The sequence below is a fragment of the Branchiostoma floridae genome, chromosome 6 (genome assembly GCF_000003815.2).
Source record: "Branchiostoma floridae strain S238N-H82 chromosome 6, Bfl_VNyyK, whole genome shotgun sequence".
NCBI lineage: Eukaryota > Metazoa > Chordata > Leptocardii > Amphioxiformes > Branchiostomatidae > Branchiostoma > Branchiostoma floridae.
This window is the reverse complement of record NC_049984.1, coordinates 2979421-2992417: the sequence shown is the minus strand read 5'-3', so window position 1 is coordinate 2992417 and position 12997 is coordinate 2979421. Positions and strand designations below refer to the sequence as shown.

At 38.8% G+C, this 12997-nt stretch overlaps 2 protein-coding genes and 1 long non-coding RNA gene across 14 annotated transcripts in view; 2 read left to right on the top strand and 1 right to left on the bottom strand.

Moving 5' to 3' along the window:
* Positions 1-1288: 1288 nt before the first annotated feature.
* Positions 1289-5076, top strand: LOC118417174. Its single transcript, XR_004831325.1, has 2 exons — positions 1289-1435; positions 3896-5076. It is a non-coding gene; the product is annotated as an uncharacterized LOC118417174 (long non-coding RNA).
* Positions 5077-7436: 2360 nt separating this feature from the next.
* On the bottom strand, positions 7437-11283 carry LOC118417171. Its single transcript, XM_035822607.1, has 4 exons — positions 10591-11283; positions 9856-9993; positions 9147-9479; positions 7437-8364 (listed from the first exon to the last, which is right to left on the bottom strand). Exons 1-4 carry the CDS (start codon positions 10646-10648, stop codon positions 8174-8176), a joined length of 720 nt encoding a protein of 239 aa, XP_035678500.1. The 5' UTR covers positions 10649-11283; the 3' UTR covers positions 7437-8173.
* Positions 11284-11363: 80 nt separating this feature from the next.
* Positions 11364-12997, top strand: part of LOC118417170 (vesicle-associated membrane protein-associated protein B-like) — a 30697-nt gene continuing 29063 nt past the window's right edge. For 2 of the 12 annotated variants that reach the window (XM_035822601.1, XM_035822600.1), the window contains exon 1: positions 11377-11567. In XM_035822601.1, coding sequence (XP_035678494.1) covers positions 11510-11567 — 58 coding nt within the window. In that variant the 5' untranslated portion in view covers positions 11377-11509. Of the gene's footprint in view, positions 11568-12997 lie in introns of all 12 variants that reach the window. The other 10 variants (XM_035822606.1, XM_035822603.1, XM_035822602.1 and 7 more) reach the window with 9 other exon arrangements.

Here is a 12997-nt window from a genome sequence, read left to right as displayed (position 1 = left end):
ACCAGGCCAGGCTACCTGGCCTGTCTACCTGGCCTGGCTATCACGTCAGGCTGCTCAGATCCCCCCATTCATAGCCCCATCATGTGGCACTCAGCCAAAATAGCTGATTGACAGGCATAGTAATTGCTAATTTTCAACCCTGCCAGTAACCGGAGGTTGGCCTGTCCACTGGCTGGACCCTTCGGGAATGTGTCTGGAGGCCTGGGCAGTGTGTCAGGAACACATTCAAGTACTGTACCAGTACTGTGTTCGGTAAATGCTTTAGGGTGTTAGACCTAGAAAACAGAGGTCCTGGGTTCAAATCCTTTGACATGTCACGAAATCTGTGCTGTTAACAGTACTTTCCCCACTCCAACTTGTACAAGGGGGTTGGAGAGATTATTGGCAGTGGAAGGAGAGGATTGGGCTGTCCTGGACACAAAAATTGTAGAGTGGATAAAAATCCACAGCCTCAAAAATGCTATGTGACTACTAAGATTGTATATGTCAACATGGCATACTAGTATAGAGAACAAGGAGGTACATTTAATTATACCCCCCTTGGTCAGTACAAGTTTAGCTTGTTTACAGTGAGCAAGTGATTTATGCTCTCCCTTCTTGTTGCACAAGCTTAGATAGTTTCTGTTCTAGAAGATAGACATTCAATGAAGAAACAAATTTCTGTTGCTCAGCAACAGAAATTTGTTTCTTCATTGAATGCCAGCAGCTGGCAAGCCCATTCTTACACACACACACACACACACACACACACACACACACACACACACGCACGCACACACACATTTACACACCCACAAACATACACAAACACAGTGCTGGTACTTGTGTTCCTGACATGCTGCAAGCAAGGCCTTCCAGACACATTCCAGAAGGGCCCAGCCAGTGGTGGACAGGGCAACCTTGGGTCACTGGCACTAGCAGGGTTGGAGATCAGCAATTACTATGCCTGTCAATCAGCTATTTTGGCTGAGTGCCATATGATGGGGTTATGAATGGGGGGATCTGAGTAGCCTGACGTGATAGCCAGGCCAGGTAGACAGGCCAGGCAGCCTGGCCTGGTAGACAGCCCAGCCTTTTAAGCGAACCCGTTTTTGTTGTGTATAATAGGATGATTATGGCTTTTTCAAGTACAGCTGTGACGTACTACTTTGTAGCCGAACTACTTTTGATCCGGGGACGCACATTATGATTGCTTGTTTACCGTTACCTCTGACTCATGCCATCATAGTGAGAAGTACACGATCAAGCCCCATGCTCATGCCCGTTACCGCTGACTCATGTCATGGGGTTCAAACAAGGGGGTGTGGCTACTAAGGCTGATGGGAAGGATTAGGCGTGCCTCACCAAAATGGCGCCCGCCAGAACTTGGAGCAATGACGTGCTGAAGAACCCCGGGGACTGTGCGTTTATTCAGCCGTGTGCCGACACATGGAAGGTGCGTATGTACAGGGGATAAAACAGTGTTTCATTCGGTATGCTATATGTACTGTGTTAAGTGCCGATCGCTCTTCTTTCACGTGTTGTATCTTTAGGTTATAGCTATATACTACATTTTTTACCATTTCGAAAGTCCTAAATGGTTACGGTAATATATAGCTATCTTTGAATATAATCCTTTGTCAGAACTCAATAGACTCTACTTACACAGAAAATTTGAAGTCAATCGGCCAAGGCGATCTTGAGAAAATGATTTTTGAAGTTGACATCATGTGTAGTTGCCCCCCTCCCCACTATTCAGAAGTGTGGTAACTTCAACATGTCACAGGGATGTGATCATCTAATGTAAACCTTACAAAGGTAGTTTGTATCATTAGTAGATATATTTGTGCAGCATATGACGGAATATGAAGCAAATCTATGCTTTTGATGAAGAAATAAAAACACTGGAAGTTGACCTTCAATTGACCTTCTGTATGACTGACACCCAGCCACATTAAAAAATTCCCCGGAAATAAAAAAAACTTGTTTGATTGCAAAAAAATAGCAAGAATCAATAGTACGTATATGTCTCCAACATATATTGGAATATCAAGTCCATCCATACTTTTGATGAAGAAAAATACTCATCCAAAGTTGACCTATATTTGACCTCTTCTGTCACTCTTACCCAGCCACATTCCAAAAATCCCCGGAAATACAAAAACTTGTCTGATTGCGAAAAAAATAGCAATAATCAATAGTACGTATATGCCTCCAACATATATTGGAATATCAAGTCCATCCATACTTCTGATGAAGAAAAATACTCATCCAAAGTTGACCTTCAATTGACCTCTTCTGTCATTCACACCCAGTCACTTTCAGAAAATAGACGGAAATACAAAAACTTCTCTGATTTCGAAAAAAATAGCAAGAATCAATAGTACGTATATGTCTCCAACATATGTTGGAATATCAAGTCAATCCATGGTTTTGATGAAAAAATATAGCCTTTGGAACTTGATGTAAATTTCAGCTGTTACATTACTGACACCTAGGTCCATTCCAAAATTCCCCGGAAATATAAGATCATGTCTGATTTTCTGGAAACTAGTAAGAATCAATAGTACATATATTTCTCCAACATATATGGGAATATCAAGTGAATCCATGCGTTTGATGAAAATATATAGCCTTTGGAACTTGAGGTGAATTTCAGCTGTTACATTACTGACACCTAGGTCCATTCCAAAATTCCCCGGAAATATAAAATCATGTCTGATTTTTCAAAAACTAGTAATAATCAATAGTACATATATCTTTCCAATATATGTAGGAATATGAAGTGAACCCATGCTTTTGATTAAGCAATATACTCATTGCAAGTTGACCCAAATTTTGGTGTCAGCTGTTACATTACTGACACCTAGGTCCATTCCAAAATTCCCCGGAAATATAAAATCATGTCTGATTTTTCAAAAACTAGTAATAATCAATAGTACATATATCTTTCCAATATATGTAGGAATATGAAGTGAACCCATGCTTTTGATTAAGCAATATACTCATTGCAAGTTGACCCAAATTTTGGTTGTATTCTTGTTTACAGTGAGCCTTTTCAGAAATGCCCTGTACTCAGAAAAACATCTTTGATTTTTTTCAAAAACTAGTAATAGTCAACAGTACTTGTAATTTTGTATGTCTGAAACTTATGAGAGAATATTAATTGCATCCTTGCTTCTCACTAAGAAGTATAGAGTTTGAAAGTACAAGTAAACATGCTGGCTGTATTAATTTGAAAGTTGTAACTTCAGTATTCCATTTCTGAGTGTTATATGCTACTTGATTGCCTCAAGCAATAGAAGTCATTACATTTAGAATTTCCCTTTTCTTCATTATATTTGAGGTGATTGAGGAAATACGCGCTTTTGATCAAGAAATATAGACTTAAGTTAATTAATGTATTTTAGTTGGTCAACCAACATACATATGGAAGTCATCCTGAAAGGAAACAATATGACATTGTATACTAGTAGGTCATATCTTCACTATAGTATGCAGAAAGACACTTACTCAGATAAATATCAACTCATTTTTTTTTAATGAAGAAATTTAGACTCTGATTCTTACTCACTGGGACAGTACATGAAACTTGAGCATATTTGTTATGTGCTGCATATTCACTTGAGTGCATAAGTAGCTTTACTTACAGATTGATTTTTTTGCTATAACAGTATAAGGCTAAAGGAGCAAAATATTGTTAAGCACTTAAGTAATTAATAACTTGCAGATTTCTGATTTTATAACAGCTGTCTGCATACCCTGCCCCCCTCCCCCTCACACATAGATTACATGTATCTGGCTATTCAAGTGACCCACACCATATCAAAGTACTCTATTAGTAGAATTGAAGAGTATGATAGTTCAATGAATTCCTTGTTAACTTTCCACTGTGAAATGTTTTCTTTTTTTTCAGATGGTGTCCGCTCAGCAGTGGAAATAAAATGAACACTGAAGACTTTTAGTTCTGACATATGATGATGTACCTTGAACTACCTTCCTAACAAAGGAGTTGAATGCAACCATAAGCATATTTATAGTTAATTGTATTTTGAGAATATCATGGTATTTTATACAGAGTTTTGGATTTTCAATGCAGTGATTTGTAAAGTTGTTTCATGTACAGTGAAGAAGAAGAAGAGTATACAGTGTATATGTCCTTATTACAAATTGTAAATGGGTAATGTTTGCAGTGGTTTTATGTTCATGTGTTTTTTTGCAGCGATAAACTAACTGAAGGCTTGAAGTGATTGCAAATATTTGGCCTTTAATAGTAAAACCCTGCATGGAAGTTTCAACCGCGAACTTAAAACCACTGCCAACACTCCATTTTCTCCCTTTCACAGTAGTACATGTTTTAAAATAATCCCTTATCAAGTTTTGTAATTGATGATTTCAGAACTTTTTAATTATGTTTAGCTTCCTTTTTAGAGTTGACTATGATAAATAACTGACTGCCTATATGCTTGAGGGAAAAGAAGGATTTATAATAATAGTCCTAATGATAAGTATCAAAAGTTCTTGGAAATTATTGCCTGAGGGCTAATTACAAGTGAGAAAAATGACGAACAAACAATGGTAAACAGTACAGTAAGTGACCACTCTAGTCTAAAGTCTAACTCTAAGATGTTACTTATTCATAATCAATGCTATTCATTTATTCTTATATATAGTACAATGAAGCACTACTTTGCCAGTGTTTTGAAAGTTATCAAATTGAAAGTCATTGATATTTTGTGTTTGTTGGTTTTAACAATGATATACTGAAACAGTAATGGTATCTTTGGCAATAGGAATTCTATTCATGAGCATTTTCTGTAATAGAATGCTGTTTCATTGAGTAAAACAATGCTGGATTATGTATGAAATATAGACCAACTTTACACGGTGTAGTGTAACATGGATAGAATGTATGAAATGAGCCTTCCCTACAGTATGTAGATATATTTTCCACATCAACAGCTGTTGATACTTTGCTATGATAGTGCTTGTGTGAACTTGTCACAGCTACATGTATGCCCAATAAGAAATAACCAGCTTTTGGCAATTTTTCCATGTGTTTTTCTTATTGCAGATTAAAAAGTGAACCAAAAGTCTGTATCTGATTTGCATCCTGTTTTGCACTGATTATGGTAATGCAACAGTAATAGAAATGCTTTGAAGATGCATGTTAATGTTGATACAGCCAAATTTTCCCAGCTAAAACAAACCTTAGCCAAATCCTAACCCTAACCTAGCAATAAAGGAATCCAATAAGGAACATTTGGCCTGTATTTCTGTTTGACTTTTATTTTTGTACATGAATTAATGTTCAACAATTGCAGCTGTGTCTTTTGTAGTAAAGTACAACAAATCCAAGTTGTTGATTACTTGATAATTTCTTGGAAATAACAATTTGAATTGGTGAGAAATATACATCAGCATCTTGCTGTCTGGTGCAGCATACTGTGTTGTCTTACAATTCAAATAAAGTTAAATTTAAAGAGATATACTTTCACCAAAAAAGTTAACAAATACAAAGTTTTCTTCTGATAAATTCTGAAAAAAATTGCTTTTCTTCTTCTCTACTTTGAATTGTCCTTTGTATGGCAAAGCCCCTTGAAGATCTATGTCATCTGTGAGTCATAAATTAATGGTATTTCATTTTGTTGAAGTATCATATTTCAAAGTTTTCCATAACATAAAAGCTTCCAAACCTATTGGTATCGTTTAAAGTTTGTCTGACTTCGACTATATGTCGATCCTGCACCCCGAAGATCAGTAGATCTAGTTGGATATCATGTTTATCGCTAGCCAAGGACTCCCCGGTTTGAATATACCGCGCGTACCACTTCCGGGTACCCATCATCCTTAGCGAAAACCATGAGTCGAGCCTCGTTTCCGTGAGCCGGTCTGTCGCCACACCCCCTTGATTGATTCCATGCTCATGTACTGCTGTAGAACCAAGCAGATGTTGGGTCCGGGGATTTAGTAGTGCCCGGGATTTTTACCCCGAGTACTACAGTCAGCTGATCATGAGTCTAAGGAGAGGTTGAGGAGGGGCGGTTTCTATAAACTCCTCCAGGATACTCAACCCAAGGAGGTTTCAACCTTCTTGCCCAACCGAAGAACTACTCTACTCTACTGGCAAAGAAATCTATTGTAGCATTTTCTCATAAATTATGTAAATGAGATCCTAATTTGCATGACTTACTTCCGCATGTTCAACTTAAAGTACATGTTGCTACCAAATGCCACAAGAATGGAATTTTCGTCATTGAACACTATTATACTTAAATAATTTCTCATTAATTATGTAAACTAGGTAACAAATTGCATAATTGTCTCTCGATATTTCTCTCTTTTCTAGGCCACACTAATTTAATTTGTTGCTTCTCGGATTTTTTTCCAAAAAAAAAAATCTTGGGGCGGCCATTCGAACAAAAAATTGCAAAAAGTCTGGGGTGAACATATGAGGCTTATCCAAAACACAAAAAAAAACAAGCTTGGTAGTCAGGCTTTCATCTTTTCATGGTATGATTTATCCAATGAATCTCTTCCTTTGATTAGATACCACTGTTCTGAATAAAGGGAATTGTTTTTATACTGAAATTATGTGTGTTTTAGAAATGCAAGAAGCTTATTGGTTGTTTTCTATCATGTGACTACAAAGAATCTCTCTGATTGGTTTATCAGCAGTATGTGCCCCTGGATGTTTTTTTTACAGTTCTGCAATAGCAAATCCTATATCATTTTTCTTGACACTAATTTTTTTTTTTTTCAAATCGGAAAAAAATTGATCGGGAAATTTGAGAAGCAACAAATTAAATTGGTGTGGCCCTAGTAACATGTCATGTTTAAGTGTCCTTAAGTAGCAATAAAATACTGTGCTAATTAATTATGCACATCAGCCCCTGGTTTGCATTTAAGCCCTTATCTATGGAAGGCATCTCCAAAGTTATCTACAAATCAAAAATCACGATGATCCGTTAACCCCTTCGAATTGCTGTGGCATTTCAGGAATTTTTGCCAATCGGATATATCCTTAAGTAAGCCTAACATTTCTCTCTCTTTGAGTTACATCTAGATATGGCATATTCTTTAGCATTCTAACATAAAATGCAGTGTATTTATAAACTGTCCTCATTACTTATGCAAATTAGCCCGATTTGCATGATTAGCATTTAGTTATGTAAGGCAACTCTTAAGCTATCTACAATACAAATATCATGAAGATCCGTCAACCCTTTCCCGAGTTATACCTGAATTTCTTGTCAAGTTGTGAATACACTGTCTCGTTGGCAATTGTCTGTTTTTATTCATTACATAATCTTCTCAAGTTTTACAACCCCTTTTACTGCCCAAAAGAAACTCAATAGCTAGTACATGTAATTGCCAGGAGATTATACCCCAGGTCTTTATCCAGGCATGTGTGACAATTTCAAGTGAGGCAAGGAGCTAGCATAGCATCGGGTCAGTGTTGTTTGTTTGTTTGTTTATTGTTCATTCTCAGACACTGTGGCCCATAAGTACAAACAATGTTGTGGCTGGGTGTTTGTATTCAAAAATATTGCTTGAAAAGCTACTTATCAACTAATTGACTGATAGAAAAAATAGGCGAAAGAAAAGTTTGTCACTTTCAGCAGCAGTTCTTTGTATAATTTTCTACTCAGTAAGGAGGGTCTGCATGGGGAGTCCCGAGTTATACCTGAATTTCTTGTCAAGTTGAGAATACACTATCTCGACTCGTTATCAATTGTCTGTTTTTAATCATTACATAATCTTCGCTAAATCAAAGAAGGCAATTATGCTAAATTTGGTCGCCTCTCTTCAAATTACGTAGATAAGACCGCTTTCCCTATGAATTACGGGAAATAAAAATAGGCTGCCTACACCTTACGGAGCATATACAGACCCTCAGTAAGGGTCTGAATCACCAAATACAACCAGATACAAGTGAAGTTAGAATTCTTCTTTTACTATAAGATTAAAACAAGACTTGTCTTCAGCTAACTTGACTGTGAGCAAATATTATTCTCTCCCACATGTTGCATCAGCAGCAAATGTCTGGAATGTTTGAGATTGATAAATGTCCAACACAAAAACATCTTAACACTTGGAGAGTTACATGTTTCCCATTTTAAAAACAAAGTTGGTCCAACAACTATAAACCCTCTTCTCCTAGGCCATCCTTTTCATGGAGAGAATTTCAGTGTCAAAGTATTTCTGCGATATCTCCCATGTCACACTCTAGTAGCAGTGCATGCAGTCTGCCCACTGTTGCCTCCAGCTGTACTGCCCAGGACTGTAACAGTGTCTCGGCCGGGTTGTCATGACGCTGGTCCCACAAGGCAACGTAGTGTGGCTCGAATCCCAACTTCTCTACAAGGAACCTCCAGTCCTTCCCTGTTTGAAAAGAGTCAGACTGAGCTTTATCTCAGAGCATAGGAAAACTTCATTACACAACTGATTCTTGTACCAAATGTATTTGCTATTAATAGTAATTTTGTTGAGGTTGAAAGATACAAACCTACTGTTACTAGTCAAAATATTACAGTAATGGGAGACTTCCCACAGCAAGGTTCTGCAGTACCTCCTATTGCTGCTAGGATGCAGTAATGAGAGGCTGGTCACAAGAAATTTCCACATCCACCTGTATACGAGCGATCGCTGTTGTTGTTTCTATCCGGGGTATTCGACGGTTGTTGCCTACCAGGACATCAGTAGATTGGATCAAATATTGATATTCAAATTAGCGGCTAAAATTACTGGTTAATATGTAAATCAATCTTTTGCCAAACACCTGCTTTTTGCCTACCACTGCGTCACCGTGACATAATTGTGATCGCTCGTATATCAGTACTGAATGGTCATTTTGGGTGGTGATACATCGTAGGTACAATTTAAAAAAAAACAGTCATCCATAATGAGTAATAAAAATTCTAACCCTGACAATACAATGGATGATTTGATCCACACAAACTGCAAGTACAAATGTATTGTGCTTATCGGGTGAAGTTCATATATCATTTACAGGTCATTTACGCTATGACAGAGACAATTTGTGAGCAAAATACACCCAATGATGAAAGGAGTTTGTGTGGCTTAACTTCACTTCATCTAATAGTTCCTTGACAGTTCCTACAACAGTACAGGATACAAGTACATTATTTACAAGCAGAACTTACCATCTGTTTTTTTCACACTCAGCATGCTGGTTAACCGGTGGCGAACCCTGAACGGCATTTTTCCTATATGAAGGCTGGGGTCCAGCTTAGGAGGGCTGGCTTGGGGTTTACCAGAGCTCCCATTGTCTGTAGTGGCTGGTGTAACACCGTTGGGAGGGCTGTATGGGGGGTTACTGGGTGTAATGTTCTGTGCAATTGGGGGTGGGTTGGTGTCTGTGACTGCCGCTGTTACAGTACAGGTACTGTCTGCTACCTGCAGTTGCGGCTGTATTTCAGGAGAAAAGCCAGGCTGAACATTTGAGCCAAGCCTTGATGCTTCCAAAGGTTGTGGTGCTGAAGAAGAGACAAGAAGAAGTAAACAACTGTACATGTTTTATTCAATATTTTCACTACTGAAATTGATGCTCATACACTGTGCTATGCATTCTTAATTTTAACAACCGCCTATACATTTATGATTAGCTATGCTGCTATAGCTCTCTGTGAAGGATAATATGTATCAATCTGTCTTAAATAATGAAAAAGTCAATTTGTGATCTTCAAAACAATCTGATACTTTACTTTAAAACCAAGGAAAATACTAGTAACCTACTACTTGCTTAAAACCTGAATCAAATACGCAACAGAGAAGATAGACAAATAGAAACTTTCAAAGGAAACAGATTTTCAAATTACATGTTAAAAGGTGTATACTAAAGTAAAGTCTCACCATCCACAAAATCCCCATCCTCAAACCCAGTTGTGTTGATGATATTGTCATGACCAATCTGTACATTTTTTGCCTGGTTAATGTAATAGTTGTGGTAGTGAATAACTGTAGGGGCTGCTGCTCCACTTTTACTCAGATCTGCAAGAGAACAATAAAATCAATCAATGCTGATACAGACTTTAAATGGGGGAAATTTTGATGTTTTACTTTGGCAACTTTTGTAAGCAAGGAAATTTACTACAAATGTACATGTACATGTTGTTTGGTTGAATTAAGTAAGCATACAAACTGGCCAGTCTGGTAAAAAGCGGGTTTAGCTAACAATGTGTACCTGACAAACAAATCATGTAGCACTTTATATCATCCCTACTAGAGGTCACAGAAATGATGGGTCAGTTTGGCAGCGCTTGAACCCCACTGTTACACTATCCCCCCTTTCTTTTAAAGATCCGTCCTCGAATCTCGGAACGTGATATCCCTGTGTGGCATAATCTTTAGCCTGTTACTCACAGGGTCGGCATGGAAACCACAAACACAAGAGGCAAATAGAAACAGCCTCCTATCTCCCAGTATTCAAACCTGTGGAGAACCTGGTCTGCCAGCTCACAAACCCAATGCCACTACGCCAAAGCGTCAGACGGTTGGTATGGTCAGTTTGGTGGTGCTTGAAGCCCACTGTTACAAAATAAATAACGTTATATGAATAAAATTTGCATCTCCACACAAGGCTCTCACCTTCCGCTGGATCCATCCTCAGGTCACTGGTAAATCCTGGTGCTGGGCTTTCTTCCATCAGGAAAAATCCAAGATCATGTCCAAGACTGCCACACCTGAGTCCTAACTGACTATACAACACCTGCCACTCAGTATGTCAGCTCTAGGCTAGTTCTAGTCCATAATCTGCAAACTTCCTGGTAGGAATATCAGCCACTCTCATACAAATCAACACTGATATTGAAGGACACGTCACTGTACAAAGAAGACACGTCTATACTGCAACGATGTCCTGGTTTAGTTCTGTATCCTGTGAAAACAACTTTTCCCTACCCAACAGTTCAGGGGGAGGGGGGCACTAGGAAGATCAGTTTCGATACTCCCGAAACTCGTGGCTTGCTTGATCCTTTCTGGCCGAAGAAACCTACTCTAGCTTGTTGCACGGGTTCGTTCCCAGGTATTTTCTAGTGTACACGTGAAAAATATCTACCAACAGCTGCCGCGGGTAAAATAACAAGATGACGGTGACTGAGAAATTATAACAGTGAGTTCTTTTCCTGGTTTTCCCCCTTCTTGTACCCGGAAGTTGACTTGCTCTCCAACTGGAAGTCAGTGCTATTTATAGAACATGACGTCATGTCAACAAAAGAGGAGTTTGTTTGCAGTTCACAGGTTACGATATGACAATTGTAGAGAATAGTTACCAAGAGTAAAATTATAATGGTATAACAAATCTTTTGATTGTCGTTATTTTCTCTGTTTGTGTTTATTTTGCAGAAAAATGATGCGGAAAAATGTGACCGGAAGTACGTCACAATCGAGCCTCGCTTTCACATGCCGAGCATGCGCGCGTTTTACTCGCCATTTTTAGCTGCAGACGGACCCTTTGACCCCGTTTTGACCGAAAAACAGTGGTTTTAGGACAAAATAGAGCCTCGCCATGTCGAAGCTGGAGCAAGTGTTAATCCTAGAACCTTCCGGGGAGCTAAAATTCAAAGGTAAGCTCTTCTTATATGATCTAGAAGGTTCCAAAATAAGGGCATGTTGAACGCCATATTGGGTGTCAGCAATCGTGGGATGGGCCAGTGTGTCAGGAGGGTTTCTGATTGAGATGCTGGCGGCGTTGGGCCCTTATTACTCCCCGAAATTTGCCCAGAGATTGCCATCAAACCTGGCCGAGCGGCGTGAAGCCGCTCAACCGACAGGAAATCGGATATTCGGGGTCGAAACGGAACGCCCATGTCACCTGAAATTCTCCCGGCGGGCCTGGAACGTCAGCAACGGTCAGCGCGTGGAACGGTGACGAAATGTGATCCCAGGGTTCAAGTTCGTGCCGTAAACACGCTCCCAACGGGACAGGGATAACCACCGCCCCATCAACCACCACCTGGCCGGCTTCTCACGACGGTTATCGCCGTAAAAACGTCCCCTTTTGTCCGATTTAGGTGAGGTGGAAAGGTAGTAAACACGAAATGGACGCGTCATCAGTACATGCATTGCGTCACAAGTGGCCAGCCTTCCACCCCTTTGTTCAAGAACGCCAAGTTTTGTTGTTTTAACAAAATCATGAAAAATAATCATTACAATCAGCCCTTTCTGGTATTGATTATCAGGTACCAAAGGAGCATGTAGCACTCAATGATGATACACAAGGTCACAAAATATTCATCTGTCACCTGTGCCTTTTTGCCCTCCCCCACATACTACATAATTGAGTCATTTTAAAACATGTCACAATAGCTATGAACTATGTTATAACAATCGATATTGTTTATTTGGACACAATGAAATTTAAGAAAAGAAAAAGTTGTAACAAGAGAATTATGCAACTGAATAAAGATAAACCAAAGGTGTCACTGATCCTTGATCTTAACAAAATGGATGACAAGATTAGCAAAGTACAGATTACTTTGGATAATAATTAACAGAACATTTAGCTGTCCATTGTAGCTTTAGTTTGTTAAATCCCTTTTAATCTTTTACAGGTCAGTTTGAAGTAATAGCCAAGCAATAGGTACACAAGGAACATCACAAGATTTTTCAAGATACAAAGTCTCAAGATTTTATTAGAAAATGTTAGTCTATTGGAGGTTTAGGTTTTTTATCGCAGTTTTTTAAAAATCACAATCCCTAATCCTTGTATTTTATTAAGAATGACCCCCGTGTGACTCTTCAAGTTAATCAGAGATTACTTGTATGAAAGAAAATCCACTTAACCTAATCAGTACTTTTTGTAATGTCAATTTTCCAGCCATTTTGATTTGCTAAGTGTGTTACAGAAGAAACCTTACACCACAACATAGCTTGTTCAGGCCAAAGGTCACGTAGGTCAGTGTGCTCGACTAACCTTCAGACAGCATATAGCACGGTCACTAATTCCAGGACAGACGCGAGTACACGTACACATTTTTTATTGCCCGGAAGTTTG

Bases quoted from the DNA above. Each gene is read 5' to 3' on its own strand.
- LOC118417171 (XM_035822607.1), bottom strand. From the start codon at position 10,648: ATGGAAGAAAGCCCAGCACCAGGATTTACCAGTGACCTGAGGATGGAT. The intron at 9,994-10,590 runs GTGAGAGCCTTG...GTTCTCTTGCAG, and splicing joins GAGGATGGATCCAGCGGAAG to ATCTGAGTAAAAGTGGAGCA. The intron at 9,480-9,855 runs GTGAGACTTTAC...TCTCTTCTTCAG, and splicing joins GGATGGGGATTTTGTGGATG to CACCACAACCTTTGGAAGCA.